Raw genomic sequence first — 23307 nt, 5'->3', positions numbered from 1 at the left:
AATCACATGGAATCAAAGGGAAGTCAAATGAATTCTTTCTTCCTAAGCTAATCCCCTGAAGCTAAATCTATTATTTTCCTCAAAAGTGAAAAAAAAAATTAATTTAGTATCTAAGACCAATTTTAGGCCACACAGGTACCACTGGATCAGAATTTCCCCATGGTTTCCTTGCATTTCTGCTAAAGATTTTTACATAAGCTTATCTTCACCTAAATTTAAAAATGATTCTCCTAAACTCCTGTGCTCTGATCCTGTCATTGGGCTGAGGGCTCGCTGGAGTAGCTCCAGCCAAGCTGAGAAATCTCACCCCGCAAAATCGGGGCTGTGCTGCCGCAGGTCGAGAGGCAAAGCCTGGGGAGACTCTTCACACCAAGGTCCTGTTTATAAATTCTGCTCTGGCTTTGGCAGCTGCTGATCCTGACATTTGTTCTTTCCATAAAACAAGCAGGCACAGCGGGAAGAGCCCAGCACTTACCAGTGACACCAAGTGACAACACAGCTCAGCGCTGCCTGACAGAAGTTGTACTTTAAAATACTACAGTGCTGTGTCAGAGCCAGGCAAAGGCAGCTACTCACAAGGATTGCCAAAAAGGAACTTAATGATAAATTAACATTTTATCTCACCCCCTTGCAGATGGAGACAGCTTCTTTGGACAGTGATTTTGGGTAGGAAACATTATGCTCCATTATGGACTGGAACAGTTCATCTTCGTCTTCCCCATCAAATGGAGGCTGTAAAAAATAAATCACAAGTGAGCAACTTACTGAGTTTTCCTTTTTCATGTTAAATTTTCTACTTTTTATGAAATGGCATGACAACACCATGCCCAAAGAGATCCACATACAGCAGTGCTCCTTGTCCAGGAAGACTCCCCAAGCTCACAGCAATCTGCAGCCTGGATTTCTGCTGACCCAGTTTAGTGTTTGACAGTCTCAGATCAAAATCAAGGGGAAATGTTCATTTCTGTCCCCAGAATGGCAGCCAGGTTAATGAAATGTGTGCAGGACTATCTTTGTGATCAGCTTTAATCAGTTTTTAAAGCTGCTATACACCAGACAGGCAAAATACTTCAAAGGCTGAAGTTTGGAGAATAACTTTCAATTACCTTGTGCTAAGGTATATCCATTCCTCACTTAATTCCAGTTAAACACCAGTTTGTTTTGTGTCATGGTTGTAGATTATGCTTTTGAGACTATCACAAGAAAGGTCTGTGCTATATTTTAAAATACAGGGATAGGAAAGTGCCCACGGATAAATTCCATGGATATGGGCCCTGTGCAAGACCCAGCTAATGCTAAATCTCCTTTTCTCCAAAGCATTCAGATGGCCAATATTTGAAATTCAGCCTGCAAATGTTAACAGCTGCAATTGGTACACATTAAACTTTTAAAATGTCCATTGGAACTCCACAGAGAAACTCTTAAAGGCATTTGTTACAAATGTATGTTTTAAGCTCGGAAAATGCCTGCCTTTACCTAACACTCACTGAGATTCAACTGCAGGAATCTTTTTTAACTCAAGACTAATATAATTCCTTAAAGTTGGGGCTTATATGCCATTTATTGCAGCAGAGTGTTGCTTCCCTACCCGAGGGACTCAGAGAGCAGCCTCTCATTAACTGCAGAATGAGGGGTCTGTAACTGAGCACATTTCCAGATTTTACCCCCAGGACATACAGTACAAAACTGTATTCTTGGGACTTAACTGCAATGCAGAGCTTATACACACTCTTATTATGCTTCCCTGTGGTTTCAAACTCCTAAATGGTATTTCTTCCACTTGACATGCATTTTCCTGCTCAAGTGTCTCCCTTTCAATTCTGAAGATGGCTATTTATAACATTATTGCAGTACAAAGGAGCCGTATTCAAAGGCAGAGCTTGATTATGTGGGTGCAACATAAAGAGCTTAAAGCCTAAATACATTCTCAGTTGAGTCAGTCAAGAGTACAAGGAGATAACAGCAGAATGAAAGGCTTCAATCTTATCCTGCAATGGTCTAAACCTTTAGGGAGCCTTGAAACAGAGCAGCCTTGGAGGGCAGGAGGAGGAGCACAGGAGGGGGAATCTCTTACCTGGCCAGCCAACATCTCATAGAGCAGCACACCGTATGCCCACCAATCCACCGACTTCCCATAGGGCTGGTAAGCAATAATCTGCATAATCACAAAAAACAAACACAGGAGAAACCCCTGTGTTAACCCCATTAGGTACGTGTGTGATGTGCAGAGAAGGACAGGTTTCCTTGGAAAAGGCCAGAAAGACAATCCTGTAATCCTCCCTCCAGCTGATTTCAGTGGGAGTTGGGATTGTTTTGCAAGTGTGAGTCTAAACCCACCCATGTCCTTGGTACCCTGATATTGTGGAAAATGCAGCTCTCAGGAGTGCATTTGAAGGCAAAGGAGGAAGTACAGCAGCACAATGAAGGAGACAAATGGCAAAACCATTACCCAACTGTTTGTGTCAAAGTCTGAAATCATGAGGCTCACTTAACTTAAGGACCATCAATAATGAAACCTTTCTTTTTAATATTTATGTTTTTGTTCTGCTGTAAAAGGAATCAAAATTCAGGAAAAGAGCAAAACTCCAAAAATCTCAGTCAAGTTTTTCCAAGCTACATGATGCTCAGTACGAAATACCAGCTACACCAAAAAGAAAGGGGGTTCTGCTGTTCAGACTAATGGAAATGTCAAGTATTTTCCATGCTCTGGGTTCAGACCTGACTCACAGAGCAGTGCAAACTGAGTTCTGACACAAGGAAAAGCTGCAGGTGCCAGCAGCACCCAGGTCCCCTCCTGTGTCACCCTCTTTAATCGAGGCCTCCTCAGAGATCAGCATTCATTTATTTAAGAGCTGCATTTGGAAATGGTGTGGAGGAGTTTGGAGGTGCAGCTGTTTCTCAGATCTCTTCCTAAATAACTGTGAAGGGATGCTGTGAATTGTGAAGGGATGCAGGACATCCTAGTCCCTGCCCATCCCCACTGAAGGCAGCATCAGAGCCTTCGACTCCATCGTCTCCACTGGAATGCGCAGGGAACTGAGGCAGTCAGAACTCCAGAGGGGCTTGCATTCATTTTCCTGCTTGCTTGTGTTTTCACTCTTTGTGAAATAAATTGCCCAGTCAAATACACATCACACATCCTAAATTTTTTAGCAGTCTGAAAGAGGAGTTGAACTGCCAAGTTCCATAGTTGCTCAGGAAAATAGTGAGTCACCAGTGCAATAAAGCAGGGCTGCCTGGCTACTAAATAAAATTATGGTCTCTGTGTGGATATATGTCCTTGCCTGAGATACAGCAGCACATGACTTAAAAATTACTGCAATGTTTCTAACCAAAGGATTTTAAAATCAATTGTGCTTTGGAATATATTAGACAACCAGAGATAGTAACAAGATTCTCATCTGGAAGGCCCTACATAAAGGCAGTCTGTGTTAGTTATCTCTTAGCAGTAACATGGGCTTAAAAATATATATTTGGGACATTCATTTCATCTTATAGCAGTTGACATACTTGGTTACTCTCCCTTCCATTTCCATCACCAGTAAGTTCCTGCTGGGATCAATATTTCCTTTTGAAACACCAAACACTTTCAAACTTTCATCCAGGAAAAATACTGGCCTTTACCCACAAAATGACAAAACATTGCATCCTCAGTCCTCCTCTGAAAATGTCTCCCTGCCTTATGGAAAAGAATATTTTATATAAAAAAGGGATTTTTTCAGGTCATTGATTTGTAAGGGCAGAACATTTTGTACAACAAGTACATGGTATGTGGTTTTGGGAGGAACAGTTTATTTCAATTAGCAAATGAGGAGGAGATGGATCCATAGCAGTGAGAAAGAAAATGCTGCTACACTGCCAAAGTTCTGTACCTGGCAGCCAGGTCTGTGCAGGAGCCCACAGTCCACTTCTGTCCCTGTTGTGAAGGAGCTTGATGGGATTATTGAGAGGAGGAAATCACATAAATGCTGCAATGCAATGTCCTACAGTGAAATTGTACCAAAGCACAGACTCAATGACGCTGACTTTTATCCAGCAAGGGCTGAGTCAAGGCTGGGCTCCTCTCTGAACAGCATTCCCATCAGGAAATGCAATCTCCCCTATGAAATCTGCCTTTGGGAGAGAATATCAAACAGAATCATCAGGAGAGGCAGAATTAACATGGAAAAAGCTCCAATGGATGGTCAGAATCACTACAATTTTTCTGCTGCTTGATGCCACATCTGATGAACAGAGCAGTGCCCCTCTGAGCTGGCACACACCTCCCTCACCTGAGCCAGTCTGTGATGGCAGAGTGGGAATTGAGACATGAGTACAGCCAGCAAGGCTAGAAAAGTCCCACTGCAAATGCAATGACAACACCTTTTTCATTGAATTATCTCCATGCAGAAGTGGTGCTGCTGCACACAGGGAATTTTCTTCCTCCTTCCCTTTAATCCCATCTAAACACACCCAGTTTGAGTCACCAGTTTGATCCTGGTGAGGCTGTGGCACCAGGGAAACCCAGACCAGCTGTTTGCCACGTCCTGTGTGCAACCTGTGACAAAACTCCTCATACTGGGAGCTGCTCCCAGCACTAACTGGGCAGTGCAAACCAGAGGGGAGAATGCTCACTTCAAGGGAGGAATTACATGTGGGAGGAAGCAGATCAGCCTTCAGTGTACAGTCAAACATGCACTGGTACAAAGTCAGCCAGTTGTAAACGTTGTATTTTCAGTGTTTCCCTCCTCATCACCCAGAATTCATCGTGTGCCCCCTTGAGTGCTGCTGCACTCAAAGCCATCCCTGCCTGCCATGCAGCAGCTGCCAAAGTCATTCTATCTGCATGTACAAATTCTGGTATCTTTTAGAGTAAATGGGGGTATGTGAACATCTCCTCCTGGCTCACCACAATGTGCAGAGCAGACCCAGAGCAGTGTGGGAGTTCCTGTCCCTAGAAATAAAGAGCTGTACCCTCCTCCACCTATGATTCCTGATTTTCACTGGCCAGGCAGCAATGGAAAACTGATGGGATCCTTCTCTTCCCCTCCTTCTTCATCATTAATTTAAATTATTGCCTTTTTCATGTCCTTTTGCATTTCAGATGTCCCATTTTACCCATCTATTGCCATGCATTAAGAGCTCTGCCTTTCCAGGTTCTGTGGATTTGAGCACTCAGAAAGAGCTCAGGAATTTCTCTCATCAAGCAAAATTGGCAGAAGGAATTGCTTTTTTTTCTTTTTTTCTCTATTTTGCCTCCAAGGAAGGCACAGTTAAGAGCAGGACACAGAGATTAATATCAGCAATTTGTAGGAATGTTTAGATCATTGCAGCTAGTAGGCAGTTGGGATGAAAAGATTATATCCCAGAGGCAAGAGGAAATCTTTTGTGAGCATATATGATGTCTGCTGGAAAAGTTAAAACTCAGTTATTAAAAGAAATAAATATTACCAGTACAAGAAACAGTCAAATGCACTTTTCAAACCTTTGTAGTACCTATTTCCCTCCCACAATCCTGGCAAATTCAAGGTTGGAACTGAAGGTTTTGAGGCTGTGAGAGGGAAGAGAGGGAAAATGGAATTTCTAATTTAAATTATAAAAATCCCTGCTGCAGGGATGCTGATGGTGGGGTTCTGTGCCGGCAGAATCCCTTCCCCCTAATCCTCTTGACATCCATCTCCTCCTGTCTCTCTTGACTGGTCAAGGAAACACAAAGTACTAATTGATTTCACAGCTATTTTACCACTCTGACCATAAATATTTAAGTTCAGCACATCAGGAAACACTCTGTACAAGATAACCACTTTCTGCCTGAGAGAAGCAGACGTGGGATCCCACCAGTTTAACCTCTGCACATTCCTCAAATTGCACAGTGTCAGAAAATTAACACTAATTCCAGCCCATTATACACCTAGGTAATAGCAAATGGCAACTTTCCCACTCAGAAAAAAAAGGGAAAACATTATTTTTCAGCACACCAAATTGGGGGGTTCAGTTTGCTGAAGGCAGCACTGCACTCCCCTGCTTTTCCAGGCAGAGCTGGGGCAGGGGACACCAGCTGGGCTGTCCCTGCAGGGTCCTTGCAGCTGAGTGTTCTCTGATCCATCTGTGGGCAGGTCCTGCACCTCCAGGCCCCAGGAGAGTCACCACATTCTTCCCCAAACGCTGCTGCAAAGAGCTCACTCTCCATGTTTGAGTGCAGCCCACTCACAGGATTCTACTCCAGATACCTACAAGAGTTTATTTAGATTTAGCTCCTTTATCTCCACCCAGCAGGGAATGTGACCGTGCAAATGAATTCTCATTAAAATCTATTAGAAATTTATAAATTTTAGCCCATGGAAATGTGAGCTGAAACACCCCTGCAAGCAAAACAGGAACCTTCCTTTGAAGTTTACCACAGAACTAGTTAGCAAACTGTCAGTCATAATAATGTCTTCAGAGACAAAAGAAAATCAGCCAATTAAAACAAAATCAAATCAAATCTGTTTATAAGATAACAGGCTAACTTTCTCTCACTTACTGGATGTTTTTGGTAAAAGGTTTATTTCTTTATATGAAATTTCCAAATAAAGTAAAATAATTCGCTCCAGCATTGACCCACACTGAGCATTCTGGTACTGACAAAATGTTCTTTGGCATTAACTGGCACAAGACAATTACCACAGAAAGGACACTTAAATTTGTAATACTGGCTTAATTTATGTTTTGACAGAAGAAAATGAAATACTACTCTGGTTGTTCTGATATCCTGCTGCAAGCAACAGCAAATGGTGAAAAAACAAGGATGTATAATACACAATATTTCACTCTGAAAAGCATGAATTAGCAACCAGGAAAAAAACAAACTATTTTTCATTCCAATTTCCCAGAGATGACAAAATTCACCTTAGACACTAATTTACTTGTCCATGTATAAATCTCTCCTATTCCAACATTCAATTACAGCCAGAAATGCTTCAACCAGAGCTGCCTCTTGCTCAGCACCCAGTGAACAACTCTTGGATCAGGATCCAGCCCCTTGCATCAAATTTTCTGCCAAACAAATCAAGACTCTTGAAAGCTCAGTATGCACAAAGACCAGATTTTAATATTCATATATTTGAATTATAGCCAAATCACCACATGTGCTTGTTTTCAATTTTTTAGAACTCAGCTATTGAAATACAGATCATATCTAGACTCAAAATCTTAACTCTGAGCTTGTATTTATCTCAGTGCTTTAAAGCACAACCGGGCTTTTCATGATCATATTTTCATTTGAGACCCACTGCAGTTGGTTCAGGCTTCAATGTCATTTTCAGTGGCTTGAAAGCTGCACAGGTATGGCCAAGTCACAGAAAACTCAAGGCAAATTATAGATTTATTACAAAATTCCACTCAAGGCCCGATCTCTCAGCTTTTGGAAGAGGCTTTCAGTGGCAGGAGCTTTCCTGAGGTGAGGAGCAGCAACTCTTGGCACCTGTGCAGCACTGGCAGGACATGGCCTGGAGAAAGCCACAGTGGTTTCACAAAGAGGTCAACAAAAAGCTTCAAGAGCTCACGAGTCCCCTCCCAAAAACCAGAGGGTGGTTTGTGATTTCCTGAAAATGCCAGATAATCTTTTAAATGAATGTGTGCTGGCAGCTGTGTGAACCTATGAGGGCATAGATTAAAGCAGAGTTGTTTGCTCCCAGTGAAATATTTACTGATCTCAGCAAAAAGCTCAGCAACACCCACGATGTTTGTGTAACTTCACAAATTGCAAAGTTTAGTATAATAATATTTCCAGGCTAGAAATTTAAGATCAGAAGTTGGTGAGCCTGTTTTTTAAAGTTTTTTTTGCTAGAATGAACAAAATGTTACCTCATAAAAAGTTAGTTGTTCAATCAAGTAGGTATTCCCTAAAATTGTGAGGTCTTACTGATTACATTGCTTTAATTCACAAATATATCCAATACACCTGCAGAGGTTAAATGGTGCCATCCAGAGAGAATCTGGAATTAGAGCCATCCAAACCCAGTGGTATAAAATGTGGAGGGACAATTTCCTTTAAGACACTAAAATGTTCTTTAAAGATTTACCTCAGGTGCAATGTAGTCTGGAGTGCCACAGAAGGTCCTGGTTGTTACTCCATCCAACATGTGTTCCTTGCACATTCCAAAATCAGCAATTTTAATGTGTCCTTCTGAATCCAACATCACATTATCTAATTTCAGATCTCTGAGAAGAATCACAGTAATTTAAGGTTAATGTTTGGGGTCAGCTAGGGTGAGCCTATTCTGAATAAGGAATATTTGCAGCTCTTTGGGAGGTTGAGGGTGCACATGTGGGGCTGGCTCAGCTTGGAGGGAGCTGGGAGACATTTGAGAATGACCTTAAAATCCTGGAATGGGTTGCAAGGGACCTTAAAGCTCATCCAGAGCCACCCCTGCCATGGCAGGGACATCTCCCACCGTCCAGCCCCCTTGTCCAGCCTGGCCTGGGACCTGGACAGGGATCCAGGGGCAGCCACAGCTGCTCTGGGCTGGACAGTGAATGAAGAGGTGGCTGTGTCTGACCCCTCACCTCACAATTTTGGATGTGTAATATTATTAAACAACACACAGAAATACAAAACATAAAGTTTTCCATTTTCTAGAGGTTTTATTTCAGCGGGGCAGAGCACAAGTGTCAGAAAGCTCAGGTTCAACAGGGTTTCCACCTTACCAGCAGTAACACAACTAAAAGAGCTCTACACTGATGGCTTTCTGTTTTAAAAATACACTGAAAAGTTAAAGAAACTGATCATTTTGGGATTTTAAAAATAGTTCAGAAGTTACTTATGTCAGATCATACTCACCTATAAATAATCCCTCTGTTATGGAGAAAGAATAACCCAATTGAGATCTCAGCTGCATAGAACCTGTGTGGGGGGAAAAAAAATCAACACATTTCTTATTGCCTCATGAGTTTCTTCTGGCAAAATAAATTGGAAATGAATCACAGTAAAGCATGATAATGTAGTAGCATATGAAATATGGAATTGATAGTGTATATATACAGGTGACATAAAAGACCTATCACTTCAGCTGGACCTTAATAGATACATTTTGAGGATTTGATGATGAAATAATGCAGAATCTAAAAAAAAAATTTGGAAAATGGCTCCCTGGACCACAAAAAATGGTGCAGCTGGAGCACAGCTTTTTTTTTTTTGCACTAACTCTGCTGCAAAGGTTCTTATCTCTAATCACAGACTGATGAATTCAGGATGCAGCTCGATGTACATTGCAATTCATACGGCATGAAATAATTTGCAGAAATAGCGTTCCTTTATACAGCCTGTTAATGGATTAATTACATGAAGCTAATTAAAATAATTACCATATAAGATATAATTGCTGAATGCAGTTAAGAGGTATAGAATAGTGGTGGCTGTTTGAAGCTGGTTGCTGTGGAACTGTGCAAATTACGTGCGAGAGGATTATTTAAAGATGAGATTAATTTTTAGGCTCAGCGCAAGGGAGAGGAAGCAACCGAGCTCTGCAACACTCGATCAGAGGTGTTTGTGAACATGTGTGAAGATGCAGCACAGGCAAAAGCTGTCATGAAGCACCACAGATTGTGCCAAGTGCTGGCAAGTTGCATTAGCTGGGAGTCAAGGATGATCTGACACCACCTCGGTTTGATTCAGCGAGTTGTTAAAATGTTTGTCTGCATCTGAAATATTTCTATTCAGAAGGCCTCTCGTTTAAACAAGCCCCATTTCAACCCTGCTTATACCAAAATGAGAAATTATTTTAACTGAGTGCTTAAAGCAGTTGGTCACCCTTGATTTTAAAGTGTCATTAGTAAATGATTTATGAAACACTAACAAAGTGGTTATGACTTATTATAAGGATGGCTAAAACGATACTGATGGATCTATTCACTCTTAAATATGCAACAGATCATTTTCAGTTGCTCACTGATGTGCCAGATGTACAATCACCTGAAAAGAATCATGTAGATAAACAACTCCTAATTCCTTATTAACTCCTCACAAATATATCACACAATTTCTTACAAGTTATACATTGAATTTGTCTTGTATAAAGTGTAATTTATATCTCAGTGCTAAGTCTATTTGTTCTGCCTTTCTCTGTAGCACTAATTCAGACTGAAGCATTCTCCTCACTGTTTAATATTTGCTTTTAAAAACAACATCAGAATATGAAGTAACATCTTTAATTTCCTGCTGCCCTGCTTAAATTCTTGTCACTTTTCAAGTAAGCCTCTCCTGCTTTTGTTTGTGCTGTATTTTTGAATAAAGGCACAACTACCTTCGGTCTATGTGTTCAAACAACATTTTTAACACAAAGTTCAGATTTGGAACCTTAAAAACAAACAAAGACCAGCCCAGACTTCATCCTGAGCCTGGGAAGAGGAAGAAACCAAATCCTCCTACACTGTAAAATCAAATGATGTGATTTAAATACATGAACACTCACACTGCTTGTGGCTCCTTAAATTTTCCTACTTGCTGGATGTGATACATGAGATCCCCACCGTTCACATACTCCATCACAAAATACAGCCGGTCCTAGGACAAAGTAGTAAAGGGGCACATAAATACATTAGAGACAATATTAGATATTCATTGATCAGCCAAAAAGGGGGAAAAAAAAGTCACTAGCACGTTATTAAAAAGCTTTTAGGATTATTAGGACTGGGAAAAAATTATAGATCAGGAAATGGAAGCGGAATGTTTTGTACAACCTTTAAGAGTCAATGATTGATGAGATCTGTCTGCCTTTGCCAATTTTAGTGCCATGCTCTTACAGATTGTCTCCAACAGTTTCAAGAATTATACAAATATAGCTCAGTCTGAAAAATGTCTCTAAAAATAAATGAAAAACAATGAAAATAAAAATAAATCAAAGATGGTCAAAAATTCCAAATTGCTTTGAGGCCATTTCTGATAGTTCCTAGTAAGTTTTCCTTTGGAAGATGTGTGGATGTGGCACTTGAGGACATGGTTTCATGGGGAACGTGGGCTGATCGTGGGTTGGACTTGGTGATCTTAGAGGATTTTCCCAGCCTCACTAGTTCCATAATTCCACGTCATCCAAGAGGCTGGCACAGTGACACTGGGCCATCAGATCCATCCTCAAATGTGTCACTGGGAGATGTTCTGCAATGTGATGGGCAAATGCCCACTTCACATATTTATAAGGAAAGAAGAAGAAAAAGCCCCTCGGTGTCATCCAGAAGTGACAAAAAACTAAATTAAATCCACCAACACTGATTCATGACTAATAACCCCACGATATAATAACAGCCATTAAGACTTTTCAAATACTATCCTCAGAGCTTTAAAAGTATTTGGGAACCTTTGGGAACCTGGGCTTGAGGCTCTGACTTAGCAAAGCAGATATAATTACATTTAGGAATTGCCATGCTGCCCTGCTCAAACGACTGCATGAAGGAAAACCTTTAAAATTATTTTTTACATCTAAGATCCAAGGGGTAATTACATGTGGGATTTCTTCACCATTTTCTACGTGCAGAGGCTACCATACATGGGTTGGATGATAATAAATGTTACTGGAGTGATAAAATCCACGACCACGCAGCCTGGGAAACATCGGGGTGCGGAGAAAGACAGAGCTCACGTACAACTGTCTGGAAACAGGAGTGGAGCTGTGTCAGGAACGGGGGCTTATCTTGCAGTGCCAGGACTCGTTTTTCAACCATGGTGCACTCCACATCATCATCCTGGATCACCACGTCCTTTTTCAGGATTTTGATTGCATACAGCTCCTCTGTGCCCTTCCTGTCCGCCAGCATCACCTGCAGGAAAGGGAAATAGCGGCGTGAAAATCCCCCGGGCCAGGGAGGGAAGGTCACTCAGATGCCTCAAGATTCAGAGAGATGGCAAGCCAGCTTTTCCCTTAATTTGTAGAGAGAAATTTGATCAAAACTCCAAAATCATGATCACTGTACATTTCAGACAGCCTGTGCCCAAACCCGCTGGCTGATTGCGGGCTCGTTGCAGCAGGGCTGATAAAATGTTAAGTCCCAGGAGACTTCTTCAGTAAAGGGCACTTTATCACCTGAGTTTTGTTCAAACAGGCAGAAAAATAGCAATCTGTTCTCTCAGCTATTGGATTTCTGATATATATATACACTGTTCCTGGTTTTTTGTCCAATATTCACCCTTACTAATGTTGGTGACTTCCAGAACTGGCAGAGTGACCTAGGTATTAAAGCCAGAAAAGTAAGACTTAATTTCCTTGAAACTGCCAAGAAGTGAGGATTTGAACATGAGCAACGAGTTCTCAAATTGCCCAACAGTCTGAGGTTATAAATTTGTTTTTATTTTTTCAAGAAAACTTCCCATCTGGACTTAAATCTGCTAGGCCTTAGGGGAAATGACCCTACTCCCTGTTAAGAAATCCTTCCTCAAATATACACATCCTTTGACTCTGGATTTTGCTTCTGAAAGCTGTTTGTTCATTTTTCCTCAAGGAAAAGAAAAAAAAAAAAAAAAAGAAGAAGAAAAAAAAGTAAAGGAATGTGAATGGATTATTCTGAAGAATTCCTACCTTCCCAAAGCTCCCCTTTCCAAGAACCATGAGAAAGTTGAAATCTGTCAGCTTCACCCTGTCCAGATTGTTGGATGGCACACTTGAGTTCTTGTCTTCTGTTGAAGTAATGACTTTGTTACCAGCTGGCCCAAGTTTGGCTTTCTGAAGAACACACACACACATACACACACAAAAACAGCAAAGTGAGAACTCCCCATTTCCTGGCAGAAAGGATCTCTGGGTGGAAGTTGGAATTGGAAATGGCCAGGTCTGAGGTGGCATTCCCAGGTGAAAGGTTGCATAATAAAATATGCACAGACACACCTTCAAAGACTCATTCCAGCAATAATTTTGACATAATTGAAGGAATTAAAGTGGAAAACTGTGTTCATTTAGAACCAGATAAAGCAGATATGCTTATCTGGTTAAAAGAGCAAAACCAAAGCAAAGCCCAGAAACAAAATTAAAAATGATCATTTGCTTTCATGCCAAAAGCAGCTTAAATGGTGCTTTTGTTCTGAAATACAAAAAAAAAAATTAAAAATTAAAAAAATAAAAAGAGGCTATCCAAAAATACCACGCTGTAATGTACACTGGGTATTTTGGGATATAAACAACCTCCTCAAAACATTCTCTTTTAGAATGGAATTTTTCCAGTCACTGCATAGCAAGAGTTAAGAGAATTTTGACATGCACCAAGAAAAAGAACCTGCATTAAAAAATCCCACAAGACATGAGAATTAATGCAGATGCACACGGCCACTTTCACACCAGCAGTACAATCAACTTTGATTTTCAATCAAGGGTTGATCTGGAAAAGGGGGGAAAGGAAATATTACAGACAAGGGCTCTGCCTTGTCTAGAAACTTTGGTTTACAGGAGGCTGCAAGTCTCAGTATTTCACATGAGACACCATAGCATGGCTCAAGTAAGCTGCATTTCAAATCCCAGAGTTAATAGAAGAGAAAAAAGTAACACTCACCAAAAGATAATGCAGGCTACAAGATAATATCCTTTTTTCTTTTTTTTTTCCCCTCAAAATAATCCCATATACCAGCAGAAGCAAAGCCATAAGATTTAATAATTTGGGATATAAGTGCTTTCCCCATCTGTCTGGTGTGTTGGTCTGGTTAATAACCTCTAATATGGTCAATTTACTTTTTGCTAGTGATGTATGTTTGACAATTCAGGATAACTACTATTTTCTCTGCTTCACAAAAGGACAATATTTGTGTATTATCCTTTTTTTACAGATAAAGAAAATGACAGAAATGGAGGTTTATTCAAAGTCACACAATACCTCCCTTTAAAAGCCAGGACTGGCATACACCTTTGAAACTGAGAGTTTGTAACTGGGAGTTACAAACCTTCCCCTCCCCAGAGGAGTTTAAAACCATAAAATTGAGAGGCACTCGATTCACAGACTCCATCTACTCTTGCAGTAATGTCAGATAATCATCTGACAAAATAACCTCCTGTCACTTCAAAATCATATTCAGCTTGGATGACTCTTCCTGCAACTTTATAAGTGCAGAAAATCTTATGCCCTGCCACAGGGATATGAATTTTTCAAGTTCAGATCTCTTTATTAAAAAACTTGTAATACAGCTTAGACTGGGGAATTTCCTCCACAGCAATGTTATTACTTGTTTGCATGAAAGCAGCACTTGGAGATGCTGATCAGGATTGGGTGCTGTGCAAACTTTTAGGGAGAGCCAGCCCTGGATGTCAGCCTAAATCCCTGAGCCTGCAAGGGATGCTCCCAGGGCAGATCTGGCTGCTGGGACAAATCTGAGCTCTCTGGCAGCACAAAGCTCCTTTCCAGGCCACACAAGATTGAGCCATGAGCAAAAAAAGGGAAAAAACCCCCAAATCCCAATATCCGTTATTGGTACAAGATAAAGACGTGGCTCAAGGGAGCAGCTTTGCCTTTGTGATGCTCCCACAAATGGGATCTCAGATAAAGATCTTGCTTTTCTGATGCACAAAGCAATTTCAATATCCTTCTTTTCACTGAGTAATGGAGATCCAAATCAGGCCCTGAATGGAAAGCACCAGCTTTATTTCTTCCACTTTAAACCCGCTGGGCAGGCGTTGGCAGCTTGTCCAAAAAATGCATAACTAGAACAAAAAGTCAAATTTTGTTCCGAGGCCATTTGTTTTTTGAGTACAAACCTGCCAACCAGGGAGGGAGTGCTCTCTGCACTGCTGCAATCCCAGCAGCAGCTGGGAAATCTGGAGTTTCCAGAACTTTTTCCATAAAAAAGCATGGCAGGTTCACCAGCAGGCTCCAGAGCTGGAGGCACTGCTTTCACTCGGAGTCAACACGGCCTGGAATTCTCAGGATCTGAAGGCAGCATCTTAAAATAATATTTGAGAAGCCAGCCAAGGCCTCTGTGCATCCTCTGAGCACTTAGATTCAATGAGCAGCAGACAAGCTCCTCTCACTCCCATCTTTCAGCTTTTTTTAAATTAGATGTCACTCTCAGTTTGAGAATCTCTCTTTGCAGATGGCAGATTTTTGAGAACACGGGGTTCCTCTGGTGTGCTCAGGTGGGCTCTGAGCTGTCTGAGGCAGGCAGGAGGTGAGCAGGGCAGGAGTTCATTGATGTGCTGAGCTCTGAGTGCCCGTGGGAAGGTGACAATCCTGGTTATCCCCTGGCTGAGCTGCCATGGGAGGGGTGAAGAGAGAGCCCTGCTGCAAACCAGCTGGAAAATCCAGGGACAGGGCAGCCAGGGAATGCTGGGGAACAACCAGACTGACTCAAAGGAAGCACACAGCCCCAAAGTGGCAGGAAGTCATTAAATTATCATCACCTTATCAAAGGTCCTTATTTCCCATCACCTTGGCCAGCCACCATTCTTTCAGAAGCATGCAAAAAAACCCCCTTTTTCACATTCGGCATGTGAATCCCTGTTACTGTTTTTTGGCTTAAGGTCCTAGTGGAAATAGAGTGGGAATTTCAAGACATTTCACTGAGCTCTATCATGAGTTTTATATCTGAAACACCTTGGCTGTAGCAGACAGAAAATGCCATGCAGCCAATATCCTCTTCCAGACTGCCAGAGCAAAACCAATTTTGCAGCTACAGAAGGGACATAAACTCAAATTATTCCTAAAAGCTTATTGGAAAAGATTGATATTTTGCCTTTCCTACCATGACTTAAATTGAAAATCGCAGAATCCTATTTGAACCCTCTTTTATTTTTCATGGATATTAAAACTTGCTGAAGTTGAAGACAGCATTCCAGGCCCTGGATTAATTTTCAATCCACATTCCAACTCCTTGTCTTATTATCTTGGATAAAACCACAGTATTGTTACAACAAAGCCAGCTTGCAGCAAACCAACCAGGAAAACAGAATGTTAAAGATAAATTAGTCTGCACTGGTAGCAGGAAAGTTAATCTAAAAAGAAAACAAGACATGCACATCATCTTACTTCCTCTGCTTTGGACGCACCTTATCTCGGCCAGTTCTTTTACCCTGAAACCACAGGTGAGACATATCTTATATATACAGCCCAAACTCACTCCTCCATGGAGTGTTAAGAAATTACAGTGTGCTACACTGGAGAGATTCTGGGAATTTGGCAGGTGCTTCTTGGAAAAGATATCTCAGGTTTCACAGTAAAAATGCTTTGGATTTCTTTTTAGTCTAGGAGTAACAATTATACTTTTAATTAAATATGAAACAAGTTATCTAAAATCTAATGAGAAGTGTGATGCAAAAAAGAAACAGAAGTGATTTAGGGAATAGTAATTCTTCATTTTTTTATGGCAATTGCAGTAATTCTTGATGATTCTTTTCAAAACTTTGTGATTTTTTCCTGTGAAGAAAATCAAATAGGACAAAGCAATAAATCTGGATGTTGGTTCTTCTGCCCTCCATGTATACCTGTAGTAGGGAATCTTAGGAATTACAGAGCAAAAAGACTGAATTGGTCATTTTACACATTAGCCAGTAATAAATAAAAGTTGTGAGGATTTTAAAAAAATACATCCAAAATTCCCTTTCCTACTCCCAATCTCTTTAGCTCAACGAGTCTCCTCCAAGCTGCCAGTGCTTTAACACCTTGTATTGCTCTCCTCTGCTGCAGTTTGCAGCACTCAGCTGGGTGAGATTGGCTTTGTTCCCACATGGGAAACCAACACCAGGATCCAAAGCTGCCCAAACTTGCAGCCACCCCCTCCCACCCCCAAGCACAGCTTCAGGAGGGAGAAGCCCATCCCCTCTGCCATGGTCAGATATCCAAGCAAACACAAAGCTGCATGAGCAGCTCCCTAGAGGATGTGTTCCTTGGTTGCCAGGGAAACTCACTCCCAGCGAGTTCCCAGATGCCAGCAGGATCATCCCTGGCACCACATTTTCAAGAGGAAAAAGCGATAAATGAAAAAATATTTAACAACAGTTCTGAATCCCCACCACACGAGCAGAGTGCTGTGTGAAGAGCCACAGCCCATCCTTTATTTATCGGCCCCACCAACACCTGACAGGGAGGTAAATGCAGAGCTCTGCTCCCAGCAGCTGAGCCTTCTGGATTTTCCCAGCTCTGCTCCACATGGATACCAGCATTCCCTCCTCTTCTTTACAGGTTCCACCCAGCACAAGCTGCTCTGCCCGTGCAGTGGCTGGAAACACTGAACACGCGATGGAACACGGCGCTGTCCGGTCTGCTCCAAACCCCACGGCTCCCACTGCACGAGGCTCAGCAGCCCAAGGACTGCACAGGGCTTGAAAAGTTTGGGCTGGAATGGACCCGAAAGATCATATCTCATTCCACCCCCTGCCATGGGCAGGGACACCTTCCACCAGAGCAGGGTGCTTCAAGCCCTGGTCAACCTGGCCTTGGACACTTCCAGGGGTGGGGCAGCCACAGATTCTCTGGACAACCTACCTCAGGTCCAAGGATTGAGATCTGTGGAGCAGGAATGTCTCCTTGCCACCACTTAAAAAATTCTAATAAATCCCTGCTTCTCACGTGGCAGAAAGTTCTCAGCAGCTCTTTGCTAGACCCCCACGTTGTCCCCAGATGTCCCCGTGTGAGGGAATCACCCATCTCACACTGCCACACCTGGAGCTAAGATTTCTGCTCCTGATTCTGGAAATAACCCAAAGCCACTGCAGGTAACAGCCTGCACATCACTTACAAAGATGGCAAAATGCGTGGTGAGGAGTGAGGATGGAACAGGCTGAACAGTAAAATTCCAGCTTCACTCTTCCAGCCCAGGGGGCTGTGGGTGTGAAATCAATGCTCAGATCTGCCTGTTGATACCTGGACCCTGCACAAGGAGCATCAGAACAGCTCAGACAAACCTCAGGAGATGTCACTGACAGCAAAGCTCAAACTAAGGATGGAAAAAGGGAAATAACAGTGATTTATCCAAGGCTCAAGGAAGGACACATTCAGGTTTCCAGTCGTGTACACACGAAGTGGGGACTTTGATCAATGTGTTGAGCCATTAGCAAGCCTTTAATAAAGCAAATAAATCCAATAAATTTCAAGTCAAAATCTGGAAGAAAAGCCCTCCCATTCAGTGAAATGTTCTCTGTCATTGTGGCAGCTGGTTTCTTACATTATTGCATTTCCAATTCCATGTAATTATAGATGCTATGATAGACTATCAATTTCCTACTTTCTACAACTTAATTACCAGGATGCTGAGAATTTGAAATGAGAAGAGTCCATTTCTAAGCCCCAGCAAGACCTAATGCCTCACCAGACTGAGATTTAATCTTCATGCCATAACCTAGGGCTGGTTTATAATTCACCAGCAGAGTTTTGCTGGAAACCAGGGGTGTGCCCAGTATCAGGGACACCATCAAGGATTCCTGAGGTTCCCACATGGATTTTGGCCATTCCTTGGTGAATTTACACTGCAGCAACACTTGTCTGCAGCAAGGGGAACACTGGAGAGATGTAAATAACCACAAAGCTGTTTATCAGCACTCTGAGATTCATTTTCATGACTGCAGTGTCACTGTGCTGAACGATGGTGTAATTAATGAAAAATGCAATATATCAAAATGAAAATGCGTATTTCTTTCAATGGCTAAAATAATTAATGAGAAACTAACTAAAAATTCATAGCATTCCCATTGCTAGCAAAAAGGCATAAGGGCAAATGGGATGTTTCATAAAGATATAAATGAGATGGGTGATAAAACTCTACCTGGGAATTAAATACCAACTATTTTATGTCTTTAGTTTATTTTTCCCTCATTTCCTCTCCTCCTCTTAAAATTGTTTCATATTTACCCTGTTTATGACTAACAGTAAATTTATTTAAAGGATTTGTCTGCAATAAATATTTGTGGTGTATTTGATAAGGATTAAAAAGGTCTTTTGCAGAAAGCCTGTCCAAGGACACGGGAGCCCCACTCCTGAAGCCACCAAAGCGTTGGGCTGAGCGATCCTGAGGTGAGCAGTACCTGCTTTTACACCTGCAATTGTAAAATATTTTGATTAGAGGGAAAATTCTCATCAGTGCCAGTTATCAAACCTGAATAAAGGGCTGTGTGAAAGATGTTACAGTGAATTTTACTGAAATTATGGTTTAAATTAATGGGTTTGTATTTTTTAAGTATATATACACAAGCAATGTGGATGATTTCCTTCTTTTCAGGCCTTTAGCAGGATCCAGCTCAGCTCTGGGAGCTTTTCCCTGTTCTTTGCTGACCTCTTGTGGTTTCTAACTCAGAGGGAAATTATTTCCTCAAGCTCAACTTTACTTAGGATAATGAAAAAAAGGGAATCTGAAAGGACAAGGCAACAGTTTAATATATCATGAAGTTCCTCAACAGACCTTTTTTGTGGGGTTTATAACAATATTCTCTATTTAATTATTTTTCTTAAACTTTTTTTTTGTCTTGCTGGATAGAAGTTAGAACTGTGTGAAGTACCTGAACACACGATTTCTAAAATATTCCAAAATAAACCAGGCACGAGGTGAAGGTAACATATTTCTATTTTCTATTCTCTAGAATATTCCCTAGAAAATGGAGACAGTGAAGTCAAATGACTATGGAAGACATTGGAAAGGGATGGATCTATCCTCAGACAGGAATTTCAGGAGATACTGCCCTGGGTGACAAAGTCTGCCTGTGTGAGCTGTGAAATCCAGAGAAGGAAGAGTTTCCAGTTCCCCATTTGGCACTGTCAACATGTTTAATCTGTTTAATAATCCTGTGGCCACCTGAGTCCACTTTGTTTCCTGCCTTTATTGCCAAACACTCTCTCCCCTGCAACAGAGCAGTGCCTAATGAGATGAAGTGTAATTAAAGAGGCTGCCTAGGAATAATATTCAAGAATTCTTGCAGAAGTATCCTGTGGTGGTGGTAATAAAAATCCCCAAAAGCAAATAGGATGCTACAACAGTGAACCCCTAAGTGTCAAAAGAAGAACTGCTTTTCTAGATGCTCCTCCATTCTTTAATTATGCAAATTACTGCTAGTTTTCAATAATAAAAAAACCTAGAGTGTGGAATTTGCTTTTAAGTATAAACCTTATTTCAATAAGGGGGAAAAAAAGATTAAAATGCTGTTCTAAAAGAATTTTAAGGACTTCAGTTCTCCCTGATCTTAGAGCAAATCCCTGCAATCAGTCCCCACCAGGCACACAAAGCTGCAGTCCAGGACTGATTTTAAAACCTTGGGATTCTGTATCCAAATCTTAATGTGCTCTGAAATGATTTATCTCCCTCTCACACACACACAAACACAGATGAAAGTGTTTTCTGCATGATGTTGAGAAATAATCTATTTAAATACACACTTTGCAGTGGGACAAAAGCAGGATAGGTGTGCGGTCCTTCCCAGTGTCTGATTATTCCATAAACATGAATTCACAACATCTCCCATTTTCTGTGATATTATTCATTAATTTTTGTACATTTGCTGGTTCCTAGTTCAGAATTGTTGGGTGAAGCAGCAGCTGTGGGAAAGCCTGCAGTCCTTTTTTTGGGTGCACTCCTATGATGGAAACCTGAATTAACCAAGGATTTTTGTCAGCTTGTATCAATGTTCTTCAAAGCCTGGATTTTACAATGAGGTGACAAAACTTCCTATTGAGGCCAGATGCATTTTATCAGGGTGATTTTGCTCTGGTTTAAAAATGCATTTAAGCAGAGAAACTTCCAACTTCCCAGCATAAAACAAGTTTCACCAATGAAACCACCATGTGATTTTATTTTCAAATATGAAGAGGTGTAAAGGATTGAGGAAAGGCAGTTCTCTTCTGTACAGGCTTTTCTGAGATAAAAAAATCAAGGTTGAGAAAAGAGATTAATTTGATATTGCCGGTTCAGTGTTAGAACATTTGTTAAAATCATGCATTAATAATATAAACAACTCTTAAAAAATAATATCCGTTTTTTTAAATTAAGTATTTTAAGCCTTGATTGATAATGTAAAGCACTCCAGATCAACAGTTGTAAAAATACTATTTGGAGATAATAATGGCTTCAGTAATCTTAAGATTCTTAGAACACAGTTTACAACACAGGAGCTTCAAATTTTAATTGAAATTGTAACTTCACCAACGTATGACACTGAAAGTGTGGTTTGTGCCAGTGGCCTTTGCCCTAATAAAGCAAGATAATCTGTTAGAGACACATGCAAATATAAACAAAACACAGGTAAGTTCTCAATGCTGAGATGTAACTTTTATGGCAGTAACTCAGTGATGTGGGGAGTAGTGAAAGGAGCAAAATGAGAAAGAAACAGGTGAATTGGTATTTCAGGTATCAGAGCATCTGTGCACATGGGTAATATCTCTGAAAATATAGCATACTCCAAATAACATCCAGCAATAGAGGTATTATCTTAAATCATAAAACATGCATGCTCTATCATCTAAATTTAGCTATTTAAATATACAGTGACCATAAGCATTATTTTATCCGTGAAAGTTACTTAAAGTTCCATGAATGTCTTTCCAATTAAAGATTTTCCATTTTCCATGAGAAGTTGGCACTCATTTAACTAATTCCTCCAAAAAGGAAGGCACACTGCATCTGCTCAGGTTTGATCACTCTTTTTTTTTTTGTAGTAAAGTTCTAATCTGGGAATCACTTTATGAAAAATTATAGAAGATTCATACTTCAATTTTTAAATTTTTTTTAAAAATCAATTAGAAAATCTTGAAGTGGAAAAAAATCGAGTGCATCCTTAAAAGATGGTGAGAATGAAATTAAACTCAATAAACTTCAGATGCTGGTAAAGGGGGTTGTGTGCAGGAGAACACCAAGGAGAAAACTACCTTGAAGAAGTGGATATTTACATGACAGTCCTGGAAGAGACAGGAGAGGGAGAAACTGTGTGGTTAGTAACGGGCTGGCACAGCACAGCAACCACAATTAGTAGCAGAAATAAACAAATACAGACACAGCAGCAGCGGGAATACAGAAATGGACGCGTCTGTTAAGCACAGAAAAAACCCAGGACAAATAAATCGTGTTAATCAGCGGGGTGGGGCAGGGAGCACAGGCAGGGCTGTGCTCCTGGGACCTCAGCTCACAAACACACACCCCATGCATGGAACAGCCTCGTGGCAGATCCAGCTGTGCACAGCTGGGCAGGAGCACCAGGGGTCCCAGCCCGGAATGGCCTCGACAGCACACAAGGGATTTGGGATCTTTGTTGGTGCCTCCTTCTGCAGCACGCATTTCACCTTTAGATAAGGGATGGGGAAATCCCTGCTAGCAACATGATTTTTTTATATTCTTCACCTCAAATCACAACCCACTGAGAAAAGCCTTAAGGAAATCAGCAGCTGTTGCAAACTGAAAAGCAGAGACTTATGCCATCTAGTTAAGAAATTTCAAGTTCTCCAGTTTGAGCCGTGGTGAGTGAATGGGAAACCTCCAGATAACTGCATATGGGAATTCCCCCTGCCAAACTACAGTACAGAACAGATGGAGTCATCTAACAGCATCTCTATAACGCTGCAAACTATTCTCTAATGATTAAATATGCACAATTTAAAAATAGGAATAAGTGCCATGGCCAAAAAAAGCAGCTCTTCTTTTTATATCTCTATATGCATAATGAGTGTGGATTGACGTGCCAGTGATATTTTGGCTGGTCATGATTTCAGTGTGGCTTAGTTTCTGTTTCCTGAAAAGTAAATTTAATCTTGTCATTTGCAATTGGAAGTGTCAGCAATGTTATTTCTCTTTTCCATGTCCCCTTTACTGACCTGCCTGAAGCATCAAAATGGGAATGAATATTGGTTAGAGACAGCTATGGAAGAGACCATATCTTTTATTTATTAAAAAAAAAAAAAAAAAGAAGTGTAACAGTATAACAGCTCTGGGGCAAAACATCACCATCCTTCAAAGATGTAAAAGTAATGTTTCCTTCACAGCCCTTGTAACACTTTACAGAGACCGGGAGAACTTAGAAATTAACAGAATCCCAAGCTCCTCTACAGCTCTTCTTGGGGATTTTGTGTTGGTTTGTTTGTTTGTTTGGGGTGGGTTTTTTTTGAATGAAAATAGATTCAATTAGAAAACTCACTGGGTTCTTAAGAAGCCACTGAAATGGTCCCTGGAGTTTCTGCTATGGCTCTGGCTATGCAACTGCAACATTTCTACTCAGCCTCCAGCTCAGAATAAAGACAGCTCTAGGATGTCCTGGCCATTGATTAAAGGAGAGAAATATAATGTCCTTTTAACATAAGGTTTTTGTGAATATCAGAAAAATGCCAGATTAAGAAAGTTCTGGCTTTGTCCTTTCTAATGAAGCAGACAGAAATGGCTTTAAAAAATTTAAGAGGAATGGTAAAGATCTAAGAAAT

General features: G+C 40.9%; 1 protein-coding gene across 3 annotated transcripts in view; it reads right to left on the bottom strand.

The window, feature by feature from the left end:
- Nucleotides 1-23307, bottom strand: part of PRKCA (protein kinase C alpha) — a 137517-nt gene that overhangs the window by 6255 nt on the left and 107955 nt on the right. The window contains exons 9-16 of one of the 3 annotated variants that reach the window (XM_088065350.1): nucleotides 21769-21798; nucleotides 12528-12671; nucleotides 11599-11772; nucleotides 10431-10522; nucleotides 8801-8863; nucleotides 8043-8181; nucleotides 2075-2155; nucleotides 625-732 (exon numbers count right to left, since the gene is read on the bottom strand). In XM_088065350.1, the coding sequence (XP_087921476.1) occupies nucleotides 625-732; nucleotides 2075-2155; nucleotides 8043-8181; nucleotides 8801-8863; nucleotides 10431-10522; nucleotides 11599-11772; nucleotides 12528-12671; nucleotides 21769-21798 (831 nt within the window). Of the gene's footprint in view, nucleotides 1-624; nucleotides 733-2074; nucleotides 2156-8042; nucleotides 8182-8800; nucleotides 8864-10430; nucleotides 10523-11598; nucleotides 11773-12527; nucleotides 12672-15971; nucleotides 15996-21768; nucleotides 21799-23307 lie in introns of all 3 variants that reach the window. The other 2 variants (XM_014255763.2, XM_005526660.3) reach the window with 2 other exon arrangements.

Source organism: Pseudopodoces humilis, chromosome 21 (genome assembly GCF_049639895.1).
Source record: "Pseudopodoces humilis isolate 2021_Gansu_Grassland_sample_001 chromosome 21, ASM4963989v1, whole genome shotgun sequence".
Taxonomy (NCBI): Eukaryota; Metazoa; Chordata; class Aves; order Passeriformes; family Paridae; genus Pseudopodoces; species Pseudopodoces humilis.
Note: the sequence above shows the minus strand (reverse complement) of the source record. Positions and strands in the feature narration are given on the sequence as shown.